This window comes from Armigeres subalbatus, chromosome 2, assembly GCF_024139115.2.
Source record: "Armigeres subalbatus isolate Guangzhou_Male chromosome 2, GZ_Asu_2, whole genome shotgun sequence".
Classification (NCBI taxonomy): domain Eukaryota; kingdom Metazoa; phylum Arthropoda; class Insecta; order Diptera; family Culicidae; genus Armigeres; species Armigeres subalbatus.
The window spans coordinates 293,741,049-293,762,703 of record NC_085140.1 but is presented as its reverse complement, the minus strand read 5'-3'; the positions used below and the strand labels follow the sequence as shown (position 1 = coordinate 293,762,703).

General features: G+C 41.9%; 1 protein-coding gene across 1 annotated transcript; it reads right to left on the bottom strand.

The window, feature by feature from the left end:
* Window positions 1-1,709: 1,709 nt before the first annotated feature.
* LOC134212424 (WASH complex subunit 2) lies at window positions 1,710-21,638 on the bottom strand. The gene is made up of 4 exons (XM_062690259.1): window positions 21,456-21,638; window positions 20,234-20,326; window positions 15,898-20,035; window positions 1,710-2,751 (listed from the first exon to the last, which is right to left on the bottom strand). The coding sequence occupies exons 1-4, from the start codon at window positions 21,456-21,458 to the stop codon at window positions 2,633-2,635; spliced, it is 4,353 nt and encodes a 1,450-aa protein (XP_062546243.1). The 5' UTR covers window positions 21,459-21,638; the 3' UTR covers window positions 1,710-2,632.
* Window positions 21,639-21,655: the final 17 nt, after the last annotated feature.

The following is a 21,655-nucleotide window of genomic DNA, read 5'->3' as shown; positions in this document are numbered from 1 at the left end:
GGAGTGGATGGAAGGTGTCGTGTGTCCCATCTACAAAAAGGGCGATAAGCTGGATTGTAGCAACTACCGCGCAATCACATTGCTGAACGCCGCCTACAAGGTACTCTCCCAAATGTTATGCCGTCGACTAGCACCAATTGCAAGGGAGTTCGTGAGGCAGTACCAGGCGGGTTTTATGAGCGAACGCTCCACCACGGACCAGGTGTTCGCCATTCGCCAAGTACTGCAGAAATGCCGCGAATACAACGTGCCCAAACATCATCTATTCATCGACCTCAAAGCCGCATATGATACAATCGATCGGGACCAGCTATGGCAGCTAATGCACGAAAACGGATTTTCGGATAAACTGACACGGTTGATCAAAGCGACGATGGATCGGGTGATGTGCGTAGTTCGAGTTTCAGGGGCATTCTCGAGTCCCTTCGAAATCCGCAGAGGGTTACGGCAAGGTGATGGTATTTCGTGTCTGCTATTCAACATCGCTTTGGAAGGGGTAATACGAAGAGCAGGGATTAACACGAGCGGTACAGTTTTCAATAAGACCGTCCAGCTATTTGGCTTCGCCGACGACATAGATATTATGGCACGTAACTTTGAGAAGATGGAGAAAGCCTACATCAGACTGAAGAGGGAAGCCAAGCAGATCGGACTAGTCATCAACACGTCGAAGACGAAGTACATGATAAGAAGAGGTTCAAGAGAAGACAATGTGAGCCACCCACCGCGAGTTGTCATCGGTGGTGACGAAGTCGAGGTGGTAGAAGAATTTGTGTACTTGGGCTCACTGGTGACTGCCGAAAATGATACCAGCAGAGAAATTCGGAGACGCATAGTGGCTGGAAATCGTACATACTTTGGACTCCGCAAGACGCTCCGATCGAATAGAGTTCGCCGCCGCACCAAACTGACAATCTACAAAACGCTCTGGCCTATTCCACCTTTGATCCCATTAGAAAGCAATGGCTCTAAGAGAGCCAGAAGGTCGCCGAAATATGTCTTCATTTTGTTAGCTCACACAATCCTGGACAGAACATCATCAGTTCACACGTAGCAGCCGTTAACGAGCATGCTAACAACATCCATCTTATTCCCAACGACTTCTCGAAGGAGTTGGAGGTATCAGCTGGCGAATTGGCGGCCTATATCAAATCATCGAAAAACATGAAGGCCCCAGGCTTCGACAGTATCCTGAATCTTGGAATCAAACATATGAGGGCTCCGTTGTTTGAGCGCTGATCATCACAGCTACTTCCCATCGTCCTGGAAATCAGCCAAAGTCATCGCCAATCCTGAGAAGGATCCTTCCTCTCCGAAAAGTTATCGACCCATACCCCATCATTTTCTCAGGGTTGTCGAAGCTGTTTGAAAAAGGCGATTCACAGCCGGTTACTTGAGTCTGCCGAACACCACAACATCTTGCTCGATGAACATTTTGGTTTCCGACGCGGTCGATCAATCGTACACCAACTGACCCGAGTTACCAACATCCTCAGACAGAACAAGTTTGTCTCAAAAACATTCGCCTTGGCCTTACTCGATGTCGAGATGTTCATTCGACAATGTATGGTATGATAGACTGATGTGCAAACTATAACGCTACAATCTTCCAAGCTACCTGGTGAAACTCATCAACAATTACCTGTCGGCAAGGACAAGGGTCTCAAAGGAATTTTCTTTCTTCTTGATTCAACAACAACAACAACAACTAACTAGTTATATAATATGTATTTGCAGTTTTAGTAATCTATTCTTCTTTTTCATAAAAATGTATAACAAGAACTACTTTGTTCGTTTGTAATATATTATTTATAGCTCCATATTTTATTTTATATCATATATGCAATTTGAAATGAGTCTATATAATTTATACGTCCATCTGAATTAAATTTACTAAACCTAGATTAAATGGAGAAACAGCCAATAATTTGATTTTTTTTATCCATTTGAAAAGAAATGCTCAAAAAGCTTCAAATGTCAACAAAAATGCCAGTCGGAAAAAACGGAATGATACGAAATAATAAAAAAAATCTTTTCTGTGCAACGAATCTTGCATCACCATCGGCTGGGACCTTGTTTTTAAACCGGGATACTTTTTTTCTTGTGATTTCCAGCAATGTATGTATCGATTTTTACCTTCATATATCAGTGTAATGTGGTCTAAACCTTTACAGATCACATTCTGCGATTGATCTCCAGTTTGTCAAACGCCAATTTGGCGAAAAAACCTACGTGGTGATACCGTGTTTATCCTGTATCTTTCTTTTCGTTAATTTGGGATCCTTTTTCCATTTTACAAATAAGCCGCCATTGAAATAAACAAAGAATTGACAAAACGCTTTCTCTCACTCGTAATCTTCTATCGTCCGATAAATTTTGACTAGATGTGTTTGTTCTTACTCAACAGTAGGAGCTATTTTGAACAGTCGTGCCAAAGATTCGTTAGTTGTGCTGCTGGTTTGTAGCCATAGTGTGACAATAACTGGGTATTATTCATAAATGGATCTTACGGTCTTACCTTTTGCTTCCAACAGATCGAGAAATTAAATGGGAGTTATGTATAAATTGGTTTATCGCCATTCAGATACTACAAGTACTAACAGGAATACGTGTTTACATACAACAGGGTTCATTATTTTAACAAATCAGCTAGCGGATCATCAATTGTCGTCTTCGCCGATGTAGTAGGATTTCTGTACATTTGTTTCGTTGTTGTCACTGGTTGAGATGAAGTAGGTTTCGATGCCGGCTCTGAAAAAAACGTACAATTAATACTAACAGATCTCAAAAATTCCAATCCAAGTATAATCAACTGGACACAATCCATATATGTAAGCCCATCCCCCTAACCCGGTACGTTGGGATATAGATATTATGTAGTATAGTGTGCAATTGTGTAAATCTGGACATATCGTCAGGCTCGGTTTAATACTGAAGCTGACAATATGCGGGACGTCCCGACTTTGCTTTGTTTATTACTATATTTTGGATGCGAGGGCTTGCAGTCGAGACATTCTACTCTCTTAGTAAGGTCGGATGATACCGACCTGAAACGGTTAGTGGGCTAATGGCTAGGCTGTCTTCCGTCCCATCAAACCATGGTGGGCCTTTTTGCCATCCAGTTTTGTTAACTCAGTAGGCTCAGATGATAATTCCTGCCTAGCGCTGATCTGGCTCTAAACACGCAAGTGTCAACCCTCGCATGGCCTCCCTGCTACCTTGACAAGCATAGATAACCATGGGATCACAAAGGCGACTACTTCAGAGGGATTCGACGATAGCTGCAAATAGGAAGGCTATAAAGCCTTATCACTATAAAAATCTAGTGAAGCAGGTGAAGCATCCGACCACAAGGTGGATCTTTTTACCAGATGAAGTGGCCTTTATAGGTTGCTAGGGGTAGGCGACAGAGATGAGCGTGGCAAGGTAGAGGAAGCGCAAGTCGAGATCAAAATGGATGGCGCCACTCTGACCATCATTAATCTGACCGTCATTAACGAGGCTATAATCACCCACCAGGAGCAGGAAAATTGAGCTGATCATGAACATCTCGGACGTGATCATGTGGATAACCGCGGGAAATACAGCAGAGATTTAAAGATGTTGGTGATGACCCACTGCAATATCGTTGTAGAGGCAAAGCAGAAATGAAGGTCCCTACTTGAGGCCAGTAAGTAGGCTTAGCGAAAGATCCGCCTACTTAATGAGGAGAAGAGGTTGGCAATGAGCCAGGCTACGGAGGCCAGTAGGGAGGCCGAATTAAAGTTTCGGCTCCTTGCTTAGGAAGAACAGCTGGCGGAACGTCAAACTGCAGAACTCCGAAGACCCATGGCCGTCATCAGTGAAACTCCTAAGCTCAGTAAGGTCGTGTTGAAAGCCGATCAGAAAGGTATTAGTGCCAAGCCAGATCACCAGAGAGGAAGGATACGACCAAACGTCGGGAGAAGGTAAGGAAAACGGCTGACCCCAAGAAACGGCATGGCAAGTGTCTCCTTTAAAAAATTTACATCTACAACATCGTTACTTAAATTAACAAAATTGATGTAATTAATAAACATTCGTAGGATCGCTATTAGTTTTTGTTTGTTGATACCTGCCAGTGCAGGTCTCGCTAAGTCTTCAAATGAGAATCTTCTCCATCAATCCATTAGCCCGGTTAGTCTCTGCTGTAGGACCGTCCTCGCCGGGCCGACACGAGCACAAGAGCAAAATTTGTGTTGGAGCGTTTCTTGTTGTTAGTTCCCGCAATGGGTGCAGTTATCATTTGCTACTCGCTGCATTGTATATAGTAGCTTCCGATGTTCGATCTTTCCATTTACAAACACAGTACTAGTACAAGACAGCTGTTTGACGGCGATGTTTTGACATGCGTGTGGCCAGTCGATCAAATTGTGGTACCTCTCGTCGGTGCTGCCTCCACTAGGAATAGACACTGCGAAGATAACAGCGACGATGGGGACGTTTCCTTCCGTATTGTAGATCCCTTCTCTTCCCCGTTGATCCTCGCCCTGCAATTCCAATTGATCAGCCCGACATCAAAATAACCCTTACATACTTATCCAAAATCCCCCAACAAATTCAACAAAACTCCTCCGCCGTGCAAATCCACCAACATTTCGTTCAACAAACGGAACGGCCTAAGGTGGAACAAAACAGTCCGGTTCCACCTTAGGCCGTTCCGTTTGTTGAACGAAATGTTGGTGGATTTGCACGGCGGAGGAGTTTTGTTGAATTTGTTGGGGGATTTTGGATAAGTATGTAAGGATTATTTTGATGTCGGGCTGATCAATTGGAATTGCAGGGCGAGGATCAGCGGGGAAGAGAAGGGATCTACAATACGGAAGGAAACGTCCCCATCGTCGCTTTTATCTTCGCAGTGTTTATTCCTAGTGGAGGCAGCACCGACGAGAGGTACCACAATTTGGAAGTGCCGAAGGTGTTCAGCAATATTATCTTCTGGTGCAGCGTCAGCGTACGACGAGACTGCAACCACATTTGTTGAGAAAAGGAATACCCGAAAGGAATACCCAGAATTTTGACTACGTTTGCCGTTTGCAGCAACTGGGTATCGATTGTGTTACCTTCGCAGTATCCGACATTTATTGCAATTGTTTTGAGCAAATTTAATTTTGCGTCGGCTGCAACAGAGAATTGGTTGAATATTTCACGGATCATTTCTATCCGTGCCTCCGTTGTGACGACGATGCTGATGTCGTCCGCATATGCCACAAGCAAATCCTCCCCACACGCTTGCTCTAGTCTGCATATCAGTGGATGGAGATAGGGGCAGTAGGGGCAATATGAACATACGGGGCAATATGAGCCACCCTCATTTTGAGCTTATTGACAAGTTTTATCATGTAAAAGTTATATGGTCTTTAAGAGGATGCTCCACGTATGCATCAACGTGAAAACCGCATTAAAATTCAATTCAAACATGAAAATACACTTGAAAATGCAAATTTTCGATGCATAGGCAAAATTATTATAAGATTTCAATTTTATAAATAAGGTTTTGACACAAAACTGATAAAAATACAGGTCAAAAATACACCACAATCAAAAGATATATTAAAATTGAATATTGTGCACACATGTTTATATTGATACAAATCAGAATTTATCATAAAACTTTTTTTTTTCCAAAACCAGTCTCTATGGGGCAATATGGGCATACCTGCATAGAACAAGATATCTGGCCTCAAAATATGAACAAGTTCAAATTTCAGTAGTCAAATACAAGAATATTATCATATATGTAAGATTCATTACGGAAAAATTACAACAGCGCATTACTGCGATAGAAACAGAAAAATGACCATTGACCAATTGAAATGTGGCTGTTCAAAGGGTGAAGAGTGGCAAATCAGTTCAGCCCGCTGTTGTGCAGTTTTTTCATTTTATTTGGTATGGAATACTCACAACTGTTGTAGGAATATTATATTCTTCCATATTACGATACTTTTTTCGCCTAAATAAAGGTTTTGGAAGGGTGGCCCATACTGCCCCAAATGGTGGCTCATATTGCCCCGTATAGTCGGGAACACACATTGAAATCAATACATTTTCAAAAGTGCATTCCAACAATTTCCAAACGCATTTTTCGTCATTCATCGACATAATATGAAAGGTAACATTCTCTAGTATAAGTCAACTACATTTGAACGATGTTTTTTAGAGCTTTTCAGCCCTTTTCGGGACGATATCCTTAGGTGGCCCATATTGCCCCGATCACCCCTACAAAACAATTAGATGCATGGACAACGGATCCCCTTGTCGCACCGACCGTGCCATCTCGAACGAATGAGAAAGGTGTCCATTGATTAGCAGCCGGGATGTGGACCGACTGGCAATGCGCGAGAGCAGAGAGATAAGTTCCACTTTGAAACCGAGCGACCGCATGGTGATGAACAGAAACGAATGCCGCACCCGATCGAAGCTGATTAGCTTACCGGCGCGTCGGTGGTGACGGAGACTGACAATCCGATCTTTCAGAGCAAGAATGGCCTGAAAGATGATGCGTTCTGAATTCGAACATTTCTGTCCGTTGCTCAGAATGTGGTGGATCTGCATAACGCGTTCCATCCGTTTTTTTAGGATGCGAGAGAACAGTTTGATCGCTGTTATGGGCCGGTACGCTCGGGCCGTTTTTCTTTACTAGTACGATGATGCATTTTACCAAGGCATGGGGAACATTACCAGTGAGTGCTTCATTGAGAAGCAAGTTTGGCTCACGGTGAATGACGTCGAACATGCGGAGATAGAATTCTCTCGGAATTCCGTCGGCATCGGGAGACCGTTTCAGTGCGCTCGCTCTGACTGCAGACAGGATTTCTGCTGTTGTTATCTCCTCCATGCACGTTTTTCCTTTTCAGACGGTTGATGGTGGTTATCATTTGTGGTTGGTGATAGTAGCCGTCGTACGCTAGTAGTAGTTGCGCATAAAGGTGCTGATGAGCGTCGTGGAATTCCTCGTAGAAGGCTCGAGATTTCCACTTGAAAAAAGATTTGATCTTGGACTGTCTTGGACTTTATGGTCTGTAAAGCAGCAGACGTGGGTAAAAGCAGACTGCAATTTGTCACGTAGTCCCCGACTAACGTAAATACGATCAAGTCGAGATCGCACATGCCAATTGATGTATGTGAAGTCTGCATCACGTGGTCATAGCTTCTCCCATGCATCGTGTAGCTGCAGCTGGTTGACGGCAGCTTTTAGGGATGGGCTTGTATTCGAGCTGGACGAGTCGCATGCACGCAGTACGCAGTTGAAATCGCCAGCAAGGATGACGTTTGTGGTGTGGTGACGGAGGTAGTACAGTCGGGATTCGCTGGTTGGGATCTTAAAACTTGGGTCACTTTTTAGTTGGGCCTCCGCTGGTTGGGCAATGGCCCAACTAAAAAGCAACCGTACGTCAAAATTCAATGTAAACACGGAAAACGGGATTGGGCGTCACTGGACATCATTTGTGACGTTCAAGTCGATATACACGTGTTCAAATGGCTGTCAGTTGACCCAACTAAAAAACCGAATTCGTTAGTTGGGCCGAGGCCGTGGCCCAACCAGCGAATCGCGACTGTATAGAGTATAGACTCATTTTAAAATTCGTTGAACATGTACGACAATCCAAACTGTCCATGAATTCAATTCTTTAAATTCAAATCGGTCAGCAAGAAGATGTACGATGGTCTAGCATGAGTTTACTGTCAAAAAAATGTATGGCGAAGGACATCTAGTGAAGATCCATATAGTACGTCATGTGGAACAATTACCATTTTCAACACCTCTCTCCCTTTCGCCATACTTCTTGTAATGAACCTCTAGTTTTTTTTTTATTATTCGTCACGCTGACCAGACTCTCCCGTTCCAGTAAGGACGTGACGCACTTCCATTTCCATAACCACCTTACACAAATTTCATCAACAATCAACAATTTCAAACAATGACCTGATACCAGTCTACTAAATATTTTTCGATGAAGAAGATTATTATTGAGAAACTTTACTATTGATTCCTTTTGCTACATTGCTTTAAAAAGTTAACTCCTAGTGTGCTGCATGCTTGCAGCAGTGCACCAGAGCTTAACGTGTCGATTCGAAATTTTACTGAAGCGCTTTCTGTTGACGATCTCAAGAATCACATCAAATGGTTGCAGAGGAACTGAGAGATAGATTTCTTTTAGCAACATGATTTAGCTATTACATTTCATTCATTTTGGGATAAGTATGGTGAAAACCGTTTGAAATGAAATTTTGTGATATTATTCATACGTAAATTGCTTTACTGTTACATATAAATGTTAGTCTCAGTAAAATCCACCTCCGTGCGATACTGAAACCAATTATATTGTCGATTGAATGTGTTGCGAGTTTTATTCAGTTCTAGGTACGCAATCCTCATTTATTGGTTAGACTGTCATCTCATGATACCCCTTGGTGGTTTCAATACTTATAGAAATGGTAAACATATCGTATAAAATATATAACACGTATAATAAGTATGAAGCAAGTAAGTATTAGAGTACCAACGCCTTTGGGGTGCAACTTACTCTAATTCTGATCGATTAAGCAATAATTCACATCAACATCCGGTCATCAAGAGACGCCGTGGTACTCGTACACCAAGCTTTCTTCTATAACACCATTGACGATACAAGGAACGAAAAAAATGTGGAATTCCAACTAACAAGCAAGTTTGGAAGCCTATGCATCACTCTGTTATACACACTTAATTTTTTTCGCCGAGATCTCAGCATTTTTTGTTTATTTTCCCGAGGTGGGCACCGCCGAGCTTCAGCAAACATGATTTTTGCCGAGATCTCAGTAAAAGTGACGTTTCAGTTGCTGAGATACGGTATATATTTAGCCAAAAATCAGTAATAAACCAAATTTTCTACCGAAGCTCAGTTCTGAAATTTACTGAGATACAGCGGTGCCCAATTTTGCCGAGCTTGAGAAAGAAACACTTAGTGTGTAGAATTCTGGAGCTCCGTAATTGCTCTGGGAAAACGTGATTTTTATATAATGGTGTAATGATGTTCGATGATGGTTCTTCAACTAACAAACAAGCTTCAGAATCTATGTATCACTCTGTTGGTCTTTTAGACCTCCAATATCTGAACTCATGTATGGTGCCGTAGATATTCCGGGAATGTCATGATTTGTATATAGTAGAGTGGGGCAAGAGTACGCACTTAGTTTTCAATCGATCATGTGGCCCTTATGAAGCAAGCTTCTGCATATCAAATCAGTGTCGATGGATCATATACTCTTCCTTTATGTTACTCAGTGTGAAAAAATATTGAAATTATTGAGATTCGTTTTAGTAGAACCCTTATTGCAAGACAAGTGAAAAACGCACTCTTACCCCACCGGTGGGGTAAAAGTGCGCATCGGGTGGGGTAAGAGTACGCATTTATCCAATCATGAGCTTCAAGTATATATTAACACAAATAAGAGTTAATAACCTTTAATTGATGTTTAATGAGCATATATTAGGGAATGTTTAAAGATTATGTAACTCTTAAAGGGGGAGGGGGTCCTAAAAATGTGCACTTTCATACGGAAAACCATTGTTTTTTTATATATACAAAAAACTACAGAGGTAAAAATATATATCAGGTTTCGCGTGGCGTATACAAAGGCATTTTCCTTAAAGAAAGTCCACCAATCACGTAACGTAAAATTTGGCTATTTCATCACCCCTCCCCCCCTATCTTACACTGTTTGTATGAATCCTCTAAAAATTATATGGATCTCCACACATCTCGCAACCCCTCCCAGCTAAACGTTGCGTAATTTATTAATGTTTCTTTTGAATAAATGAAATTATCATTTAGATGAAATTGTGTTTTCGTACTATGTTTAGGTGTACAACAAGCCCTAATACAATTTCATTATTTCGCTTCAGTGCTTTGTTTGCTAAGTCCTTTCTAACACCGAATTACTTCAACTTATCCTAAAAACTTGTGATAATTTCTAATTCTGTCCCTTTTTTCTTAGTTGTGGATCTTTACGCTTTGGAAGAAGTCTTATTTCGGCCGGAGATACGGGTTTGACATCATAACTTGAAGATTCATATGCGTACTCTTGCCCCACCGGTTCCTACGTACTTTTATCCAACAGTCCCAAAAATTATTCAAGTAATGGTTTTGACTTCTTGGAAAACCAACCGGATTGGTGTTCTGTACTATAAAGTACTCTATACAATAGGTTATCGAAATGGTATAATGTTCACCTGATTGGACGTATATATGGTAATGAAATACTAGTTGCGGAAACCCAATTATTTTTAGCAAAATGATCAAAAAGTTATCCTACTCCATATCTCCCTTGTTGATTATTCAAATCGTGTACAATTACACATGATAATAGTTGGCCAGAATACCTGTCAAACTGATGCAGTGCTGCTAGTTTATCTTTTTTTATTACTTCAAAAAATCGAAAACGTACGTAAAACGTATGTCCCATGGGGTTTTTACAACTGACACACACGTACAGGATCCTATGAATCACTCGGATGGCCTCGTAGACCTCCAATATCTGAACTCTAAAATCGTTTGGAGTACCGGGGGTATTCTGGGAATGTTTAAATTTTCATATACTGGTGTAACGATGTCTTTTACAACTTTTACGATGGTTTTTACAACTAACATATAAGCTGAGTTGCTTTTGAATCAATCTGTTGGTCTTGTAGAACCCCAAGATCTGAATTCATGAATGATTTGGAGTACCGTAGATATTCTGTGAATATTGGATTTTGTATATACTGGTGTAATGATGTTCCATGTGGCTTCTCCAACTAACACACAAGCTCGGAAATCAATTAATCACTCTGTTGGTCTTGAAGACCTCCAATATCTGAACTCAAGAATGATTTGTATTACCTCTGGGAATGTTGTGATTTGCATATACTGGTGTAATGATGTCCCATGGGGTTGCTGCAACTAACATACAAGATCAGGACCCTATGAATCACTCTGTTAATGTTGAACTTCAAGAACTTCAATATCTGAAGTCAAGAATGGTTTGGCGTACCGTAGCTTTTCTGGGAATGTAGATTTTTTATATATCGACATAATCATGTCCTATGCGGTTTCTACATCTAACACACAAGCTCAGGAACCTATCAATCACTCTGTTCGTCTTGTAGGCCTCCAAGATCTGAACTCAAGAATTGTTTGGAGTACCGTAGATATTTTGAGAATGTTGTATTTTATATATACTGCTGTAATGATGTTCCATGGGGCTTCTCCAACTAACACACAAGCTCGGGAACCTATGAATTACTCTGTTGATCTTGTAGACTTCCAAGATCTGAACTCAAGAATAGTTTGGAGTACCGTTCATGTTCTGGTAACACTGAGATTTGATAAAAATAGTTTATTTATGTCTCAAGTAGCATTTCCAACTTCAAATTAAGATTGAGGCCCCGTAAAAAGCTTTGTTTATGTAGATCATCAAGATCTGAACTCAAGGAAGGTTTGGAAGCCCTAGAAGATCTCAAAAAAAAATTACCTCATATTTCTACTTTTCATGGTTATTGAAGCAGAATGTCCAAAATTTATGTTGAAATACGACGAAAAAAAATCCGTATTGAATCGGTTAACCCTTTTGTTACCGACAGGGTACCCGGGTACCTTTTTCGTTTTCAAGTGAAATTTTTTTAGGGTTCTGAACATCGCAGGAAATTGAAACTCCGTGACATCTTCAAACTCGGCAAAATTAAGGTTTGGGTGGTACGAAAATGAAAATCCAGTAAGGGGGGCTTGGGGAGGGGCTTCTGAATATTTTTACCCCGTAACGTACCGACAGGGTACCCGGGTACCCACGTTTTGGTATGACCATAACTTTGTCAGTTTTCAACCGATTTGGACGATTCCATTTGCTATGGATTAAGAAATTCATCCTCTATCCGTTCCATGTCACATAGGACCGATCCGGATTACCTGGTTACCGGAGTTCCAGATTTGCTAGACCATGTCTCAAAAATGGAGAAGTTGATCTTATAGAATCCAAATGATGATTTCTTGTACCCTGAGCTACCAGTTTCGCAGAAAATTCGAGGATTATGACTTCCCAACGTATTAGGACCACGTGATCATATGGACTCGGAACGGACATCCCGGAATAGGTTCCCGTGGGCCCTATAGTGGCCGCAAATTCATGCCTGGCAATATGGGTATCAACATTCTTGGATTTTTTTCGGGAACATGTTATTCATATAGTTGAAACCATAGGATGGATATGAACCGGAACGATCATTCTGGAACAGGTTCCCGGAGGGCCCGTAGTGGCCAAAAACTCATTTTGAATAAACCCTAGCAATATGGGTATCAAAATTCTTGGAATTGTTCCGCAAATATAATTTCCATGTAGTTGAGACCATAGGATGGATATGAACCGGAACGGTCATTCTGGAACAGGTTCCCGGAGGGGATGGCCTAAAGTGATCATTAATTCATTTGGTAGAATCCCTGGCAATATGGGTATCAAAATTCTTGGAATTGTTCCGGAAACACGTTTCCATGTAGTTGAGACCATAGGATGGATAACAACCGGAACGGTCATTCTGGAACAAGTTCCCGGAAGGCCAGCAGGGGCCAAAAACTCATTTAGAATAAACCCTGGCAATATGGGTATCAAAATTCTTGGAATTTTCCCTGAAACATGTTATTCATAAAGTTGAAACCATAGGATGGATATCAACCAGAACAGTCATGCTAGAACAAGTTCCCGAAAGGCCTTTAGTGGCAACAAACTCATTTAGAAGACACCCTGGCATCAAAGTTCTTGGAATATTTTCGGAAACATGTTTTTCCAAGAAGATGGGACTGATGTTGGATCATCAGGCTGAATGGCTGTTAGGCCGAATGGTTATTGGGTCGAATGAGAAGTGAGGAGTGAATAGTGAGAAGTGAGCAGTGAGAAATTGAAAGTAAAAAGTGAAAAGTGAAATGAGAGAAATGAGAAGAGAGAAGTGAAAAGTTATACAGTGTTGACCCGATTTTGTCACTCCCCGATTTTATCTACCTCCGACTTTATCACATTTTCGACCCGATTTCATCACGTTCCGCTTTTGTCACGTTTTTAACCCATTTTGCATCCATAAAATTTTTTGAAAATTTCAGTCGTTCTTTTAGTTTTGTAAATTATTCAGCAAACACCAATGATACTTACAGCGTCTGTGGTTCATTATAAATCATTTCTGAGTACCGGTCAAGAATTTTTAAGTCTTTTTGACAAGAAATAACGGGAAAAGAAGAGAGCAAGTGTTTCTTCTAAATGAGGGTCCCCTCGGAAACCTGTGTGAGAATGACCGGTCCATTGTCAAACCATCTTATGGCCTAATAACCCAAAAGATCATGCTTCCGAAACAATTTCATGAATTTTGATACCCATATTGCCAGGGTTTCTTCAGAATGAGTTTGTGGCCACTTTAGGCCCCACGAGAACCTGTTCCAGTATGACCGGTCCGTTGTCAAACCATCCAATGGTCCAATTACTTATCAGATCATGCTTCCGAAACAATTTCATGAATTTTGATACCCATATTGCCAGGGTTTCTTCAGAATGAGTTTGTGGCCACTTTAGGCCCCACGGGAACCTGTTCCAGGATGACCGGCCCGTTGTCAAACCATCCAATGGTCCAATTACTTATCAGATCATGCTTCCGAAACAATTTCATGAATTTTGATACCCATATTGCCAGGGTTTCTTCAAAATGAGTTTGTGGCCACTTTAGGCCCGACGGGAACCTGTTTCCGGAATAACCGTTCCGGGATTAACTCATAAAAAGGTCCTGTAACGTAGTTAAGTTATATTCTTTAAATTTCCAACGAAGTTTATTAGTCATCACGCAAGGAATCTTCATTTGGTTGAATATATATCTTCAATTCACACATACTTTGGGACTTGGCCCAGTTAATCCGGAATTCCGGTTACCAGGTAATCCGAATCGGTTCTCTGTAACATGTATCGAATAGCGGGTAAGTTCCTGCATCCGTAGCAACCAAAATCGTCGAAATCGGTGAAAAACTGACTATGTTATGATCATTTTAAGTCCGTGGGTACCCGGGTACCCTGTCGGTAACGTAAGGGTGTTTTTTTTGTCGGTAACAAAAGGGTTAAACAAGTCGACCAAGACTACGTCGGCGCCGTATGTTTGTGCTTGCAGTGACGACGACGATGAGCTGCGCGCGCTTTGCAGGTGCAGTAGCGGTCTTGGGGACATCATTCGTGCGTTGCTCGGAGGTTGGCTGGCTGATAGTATTGTTGAGCCAGACGGTTCAGTCTGACTCGCTGGCATAGGCAGATCGGGAAAAGTCTCCAGCGCTGCTGGTGGTGGAGCGACAGTACGCTGTTCAACCGGTTTGACGATCGAAGGTTTCGCGCCGCTCTTCTTCTTCGGTTGTGATCGTGGCCCAGATTGTCTCGTCACGTTGGCGTAGCTCTTCTGGACCAGCAGTTTCTTGTTCTGCACACAAGATAAACCAGTGTGGGCTCTTTGCTCTGGCCATCGATCGTGCCCCACGAAATTTCGCTGAACCAGCATACGCGCCGGGGCCCTCCTTAGCCGTGCGCTAAGACGCGTGGCTACAAAGCAAGACCATGCTGAGGGTGGCTGGGTTCGATTCCCGGTCCCGGTCCAGGCAATTTTCGGATTGGAAATTGTCTCGACTTCCCTGGGCATAAAAGTATCATCGTGCTAGCCTCATGATATACGAATGCAAAAATGGTAACCTGGCTTAGAAACCTTGCAGTTAATAACTGTGGAAGTGCTTAATGAACACTAAGCTGTGAGGCGGCTCTGTCCCAGTGTGGTGATGTAATGCCAATAAGAAGGAGAAGAAGAAGCATACGCGCCGACCATATGCCGAGCGGAATCTCACCAAATTCAAAACCATCACCCTACGTCAACTCTCGCAGCGAAATCACTTTACCGAACGTACTGAGTAACTCGACGATCTTCTCTTCGAAAACGTTTTCCGGCAAATCGTGCACCTTCACTTCAACACTTCCATCTTCCATCGTTATTCTCAACTTGTGCTTCTTCCCCGCAATGTCCACTTCATGTTTTTCGTCGTGTTCGTCCACGATATTTTGTGCGAGCGTCAGGTCTTTAAACCTTGACGAACGCACATTGTTCACCGCGGTGACACTGTAATCTCACATCTTCTTTCTTCAGTCCTAAAACTGTGTGGCAGAAGCTATGCACCTTCTCAAAAGACGGCTTCACAGGGAAGCGCGCCAACAGCAACCCACCTGTACCCACGTCACAGGCGAGACATATGTATATAATCCAAAACAGAAAATGCAGCGGCATCGGTGTGGTAGTGGTTGCTATCGGGGTGGCTCAATCAGGCCGCCGCTATCGACGGAAATAGTAGTTATTAAGAATACGCACTTTTGGTAATGAGTCGGTTTAATTTTATAGAAAAGATGGTTGAGCCGAGACAAATTTTCATTAAAGTGCATATCATCATACTCGCTTGGCAGCGGTAGGAGGTTTCCATTCATCGGTAGCAGAATCACAAGCGTGCGTCAGATGGAGACGCTGTAAAAATTCGCATGGATGGCCCAGTAGCAGTTTTGGTTTTGTTGCTGTTTGTGATTGGGAAAGCGGATTATTGAAAATAAATTGGTTCAATATTCTCAAGATTAGTTATCCATACAAAAGAAACGTGAGAGAAGAAATTTCTTGAAAATACTAAACGAGAAAAAGATAATCGAAAAGATGGCCTTACGTTGTCCAACGTTTACTTTGCGGTCGTGTCTTGTACACAACCCTTCGACTTATATTTCTAAGAAAATAACATGCCTTCATCGAACAAGCAATTCCGTTTATGCTTGCTGCAGATATAATATGATTCTAAAACTAATTAGTCAAAAGATACTCACTACTTCTTGAACTGAACAGATCATCATCATCGTCGTCATCTTCTCCAAAAAGACTTTTATGTCTCGGCGGAACTGCTGAAGTGTTGAGTGACGCCTTTGGTTCCTTCAATACGCCTTTGTTGCTTGACGTAGTCGCTCCTTTCTTTGATCCACCGAAAATATCGTCGCTGTCGCTGTCCCCTTCAGATCCGAATATACTTTTCTTGGTTTTACTAACGTTGCTTGGAGGCTCATCATTACTTGATTTACGACCGATTGGTTTCGGTACTAACTTCGCACTCGATTGAGGCTGTGCAAAAAGATCATCATCTTCGTCAGAATCGCCGAAAAGTGACTGCTTTTTGGTACCGGTGGACAATGCTGCCGCCGGTTGAATAGGTTTATTCCGATCTGGCTCATGTTTGACTACGGTGGAATTCTGCGCCACAATTGGTTTTGAAATCTTACCAAACAGATCATCGTCATCCGAATCATCATCGCTGAACAGTTTCGCCGATGAAGGAGGCTTGGGCGTCGCTTTGGGCACAGGTTCCTTCACGGGTGGGTTCATATTCTTTGGTACTGGTGTAATGGATGCGATTTTTGCAGTTCGGCTGGTGCTGTCAATGTTGAGAAGTTTATCCACTGTATCGGTGTTGTTGTCAAAAAGTTTCGGTTCCGAAAGCTTTTGAATTACATCACTACTAAGAAGCTGATCAATCTGCACATGTCCAGCAATGATCTCGACATGTTGGGTTCTTTCTTCGGAACCCACAACGACGCGCACCTCTTCTTTAGGTTGCTGTTCGGTTGGATGATGATTAATGAAATCTTCAACGGTTCCTGATGCTAAACTATTTTCATAGTTGGATTTTCGATTTTGCCTAGATTGTGGTTTTCGTTTCGTTTGTATTCTAGCACGACCTTTGTTCAAGCTAACAAGCTTTGACGGTCCAGCCTCGTAATCTGCTTGTTGATTTGGTGTTGATTGGTTCACGATTGTGTCAACGGGAATGGGGACATCGCATAAATCGGGAGCATCTGTAGCTTTCTTCGCTGTAGCAGGAGGCTGTGGACGTCGAACCCCTGGCAGTAACGCATTCACGTTGATGTTAACTTTCGCGCTCAGTCTATTGATCTTAGGTATTTCACGAGTTCCTGCAGAGCTGGACTCGTTTTTGTTGCCTTCACCTATGATAGATGATATGTTCTTGAAAGGGGCTGATTCTTGAGTGGTGGGTGATGTCTTCGCATCGTCTACATCATCATCCGGAGGAGGACCATCGCCAATGTCCATAAACAGATATTGGTTCGTGTTAACAGATGATGTTCCGATAGCGTTGGGTATCGTTTTGGGTCCTGCACTATAGAAACCATCGTCGGTATGGTCGACTGCCAGTAATGTGGTACGAGATTCTTCAAAGCAATCGTCTGGAGGTGGGATATCATCAAACAAGCCAATGGAGTTGAAATTTAAGGCACTATTGTTACTGGAACTATTTTTTATATGTACATCATTATTTTCCGAATCTTGAAGAATCGATGTTTTGTTCGACAGGTCATTGATATCAGGAGGTTCAACGAACAAGAGTTCCGATTTATCGCCAGCCTCTTTCAGTGAGGGTTCATCCATCTCTTTATTTGAGTCGGAATTATTTGACTGAACTAATGTGATTGATTTTGAAGATTCAGACGGCCCATCAATTTTATTGGTCGTGAGATAGTAGTCAATATCATTGGACACTTCCGGATAGTTTGGCATGTGATCAAACGAATCGTCTGGTGGTTCTTCGGGTATTTGGGGCTTTTCGGAAACTTTTACAATGCTGTTTACGTCCATTAGTTCGTTTCGATTATGGCCTTCCTCGTTCATTAGCTCATTTCGACTGTTATTGTCTTCTTTCGTCCTCTCTATAGTAGGAATATTTACGGGGTTTGATGCACCATCTTGTTCGGAAACCACAGTCGTAGTAGACAGATGAGTGAGGCCTTCGCATCGTGTACCGATTGAGTAATCATCTTCTTCATTTTCACTGGAGTCCGATTCAAACATCGACTTTTTCTTGAGAATTTCCGATCGAATACTGTTACTTGTTACTTGCTTAGATTCTGATTCAATTATTTGCTTTTCAGGACTTTCCTTTCCGCTACTGGGTGATCCATCAAACTTCTCTGATTTTACAGTTACTATCGTATCATTTAAAGTCTCAAGCGAATTCTGTGGAATCGTATTTTTCACAACAGGTTCTACCTTACTTGGAAGTGACTCCTGTTTTGTCTTCGAATTGGAAATAGAACGCTTTCCCCCAAACAGGAAGTCATCCTCATCATCTTCATTAGAGTCCGTGTCGAATATTGACTTTTTCTTGATAATGGCTGATCGAATACTGCTACTTTGACTGGTAATGCTTTCTTTTGATTTAGGATCGTTGATTTGATCCTTCAAATGGTTAGATTCTATAATTTGAGGGCTCTCGTCAATATCGTCGTCAAACAAATTGATTTTAGGTTTGATTGTAACGACCTCTTGTTTCGTTTCCTGTTTCACGGCGCTTGTGGAGAATATTTCGTTAGTCTCGTCATCATCTTCGTCGAACAGGTTGGTCTTTTTCTTAACAGTTGGTTGTAGTACTACTGGGACTGGTTCAACGCTTTGCTGTGGACGATCCAACTGCTTTTTCGGCCCGTTATTCCCAATTTCTTTTTTGATAGTTTCCTTCTGATTCTCTTCGCGTAGGATCGGGGGTAGTACTAGTTTGGCCCCAGGTATTTTCCGGTCAGCCGCTTTGGGTTTAAATATCTGATCGAAATCATCCTCCGGTGGTTCATCGTCGAACAAATTCGTAATCCTCTGGACACCCAACTTCCCACTCTCGGTCGCACCATTGATCGATCGTTTAACAGGTACAAAGAGATCATCTTCGTCATCTCCTTCGTTGTTGTTGACCTTATCGAAAAGCTCGTGAACCATTTTAGCAGCAGTCGCTTTTGGTGTTACATCCGAATTATCATCGTCATCATCAAAGAGATTACTGCTTTTCTTCGACGGCTTCGATAACTCTGGAGGTTCGCTCTGATAAATACTGCTACTTCTCGATGAATAATTATTATTGAACGAATCATCTTCATCGCTATCGATGAACAAGTTGACAGGTTTCTTTTGGTAATGACTGCTTATTATCGACGAAGGTGTTGGCTCGTGACTCGAAGGTGGTGGCTCATCTGAGAACAGATTCACCGTTTTCCTCTCCGCCTGATTTCCCCTAAAATAGGTCGGTTGCGTATTTATCGCACCTGCAACTGCCGGTTTATGCGTTGGTGTCGAATCTTCATCATCGGATTCTTCAAATAGGTTAGCTACTTTACTTCTGGAAGACACACTGATCGTATCATCTGCCGGTGGTTTATCCGGGAAAAGTGAAGGTGGTCTGAATCCGGGCAACACTGGCACTTTGTTTGGAGGATTGATCATACCAGACCGCGTTCCCACAGGTCTTATCGCACTGGAACTGGAATGGATTGAGAAGGCATCATCCCCAGACACGCTTGGATCAATCGATGCAGCCCTTCGTCGCGGGTCAGAATGAACTCCCCAAACCGAGCCTTCCGATTCCGAGGGCGTGTGATTGCTGTTAGTTTGCGAAGGAAACATCCGCTCACTGTCACTGGAATCTGAGTACTGCTCTTTGGGTTCCGTGTCCGATTCTTCCTCGGAATCAATCAAACCGGCGTGCCATTTCTCTCTCCATTCTTGGGATCCTATGATGTGCGGCAGTGGTCTACTGATGTACGGATACTTCTGAACAGCTCTCAACACAGTATTCCTGGCAGCAGCCTCCTCTTCATCGTCCTCGCTATCGCTATCGCTGTCAAGCTGAACTGTGACCTTCTCGAAAGATGTGTACATGTTTGCGATCGACTTTTCCACAGTCATTTGGAAAATTTCACCATACGGCAGTTTTTCGCCCTTCTCTTCTTCTTCCTCACGAACGGAGTAGAAACTCTCGTCGTCGTCTTGGACACGATTTTCCACGTACTTGTGCTGTTGAATGCCATTGAAGTTGTTGGACGCGTTGGCGAAACGGATATGGCTCTCGTCTATTTCCATCAGCAGAAGGTTCAAGTTGTCCTGGGTTTGTTTGCATTTTTCTTCAAGATTCTGGAATAAGGAAAAGAGTAAGAAGTTACCGCAGCACATTTTTTTTTAATTGAAAATTGTGGAAACCACATCAGGTACCTGATGTTGAAAAATATATATAGAAACAACATTTGATTAAATCATGGTTTTTCAAATCATGTCAAGAGTATTTTGTTAGATTGTGGTTCTGACTGAAAATGTAGTCATGACATTACCAACCTTTGAAATTTGACTCATATATTGCAGCAACTGTCCATCTGATTCAAGTGACCACTGGGGAATCCGCTTCCTCAATTCATCTGGTGTCAGCGCCTGAAACAAACAAAAGCGAAACAAATTGTTTTCAAAAGAACAATAAATTCTCGGCCAAACGCACCCGCAGCATACTCAAACACTAATAAAACTGATTTATGACTGATTGCATTGAAGCGAACTGAACCGCGCGAGAGGACAAACGAAAGCATTGATAAACTAAACAAGACGAAAATTAATTCGACAACAGCTAGTCGATTAAATAACCCTTCTCGCTTTCCAAGCGATTTTTGCTCAGTTGAGCGTTTGGGGAATCAACGCATTGCATTGTGTGGAAAGATAAATATGAATGGATTTTTTGCAATGATATTGATTTTTATTTCATTGGGTTTGACTTTCATATGAAATTCAATTACGGTTAGGTACATACATATAAAAAATGCTTTTTAATTTAATTTTAAAAAAAACAGTAAAATATTAAAACTGTCGTAATCAGGTATAACATTCTAATTCTGTCATATTTTTTAAAAAGTAAAAAAATTAAATTTGTATATAAAATTGTTGTGTTTTTGGACTTTTCATAAGTCAGTCTCAATTGTAAAGCGCACGGCTGCAAAGCTTACAACGTTGAAGATAATTTTATCCTAGTTTAGAAAATTTTATAATGAACAATTTTTCCAAACAAACATTTTCTTCGGGTTAACAAAGAATTAAAAAAAAAGTCCAAATTAGTTATGAAGGGTTGGTCCGATCTAGAAAAATAATTTTTCACGTCTTTGGGCGCAATCAAGCGATAGAAAAATGTACATTATGCTTAGAAATATTACAGTTAATAACTTATGGAAGTGTTTAATGGACACTAAGCTGCAAATCGCTAACGTCTCACTACCAGCCCTGTAGCAAAATCCGCAATTTAAATCAATCGGATGTCGAGCTTATCTTAGCTACCAGCAAACAATTGATAAACATGAATCAGTAAAGGGTTTCATGAATTGTTCAAATTCGGCTTTATTAGCCTACACTGCCCTCCATTACCAGAAAGGAATGCGTAACACTAGGAAAGGCATCCTTATCAGTGCGCGAAGGCTGCCCGTTTCTTTTTGCCAACATCAGAAACATCGTCGTCGTCTTACGTTCATATATCAGAAATCGAAAGCCCAATTTGGCGATCGCCCTACCGGAAACTTACCATGCTGTGGCAACTTCCGAACGATTCGTTGGAGTGGAAGCGATTCCCGATTAGCTATCGGAACAGATTACGCAAAATTACCGATCCAATTTCGTCTCGCAAATTAACATTTTTCGCACTTTATTTACTTTTCACCCGAGGAACTGAATCACAACAAAAATGAACTGAAAAACTGACAGACGCGAAGCGACAAATTAGCC

Bases quoted from the DNA above. Each gene is read 5' to 3' on its own strand.
- LOC134212424 (XM_062690259.1), bottom strand. The intron at 20,036-20,233 runs GTTGGTAATGTC...TCCTTATTCCAG, and splicing joins ATATGAGTCAAATTTCAAAG to AATCTTGAAGAAAAATGCAA. The intron at 2,752-15,897 runs GTGAGTATCTTT...CGTTTTTTTCAG, and splicing joins TCTGTTCAGTTCAAGAAGTA to AGCCGGCATCGAAACCTACT.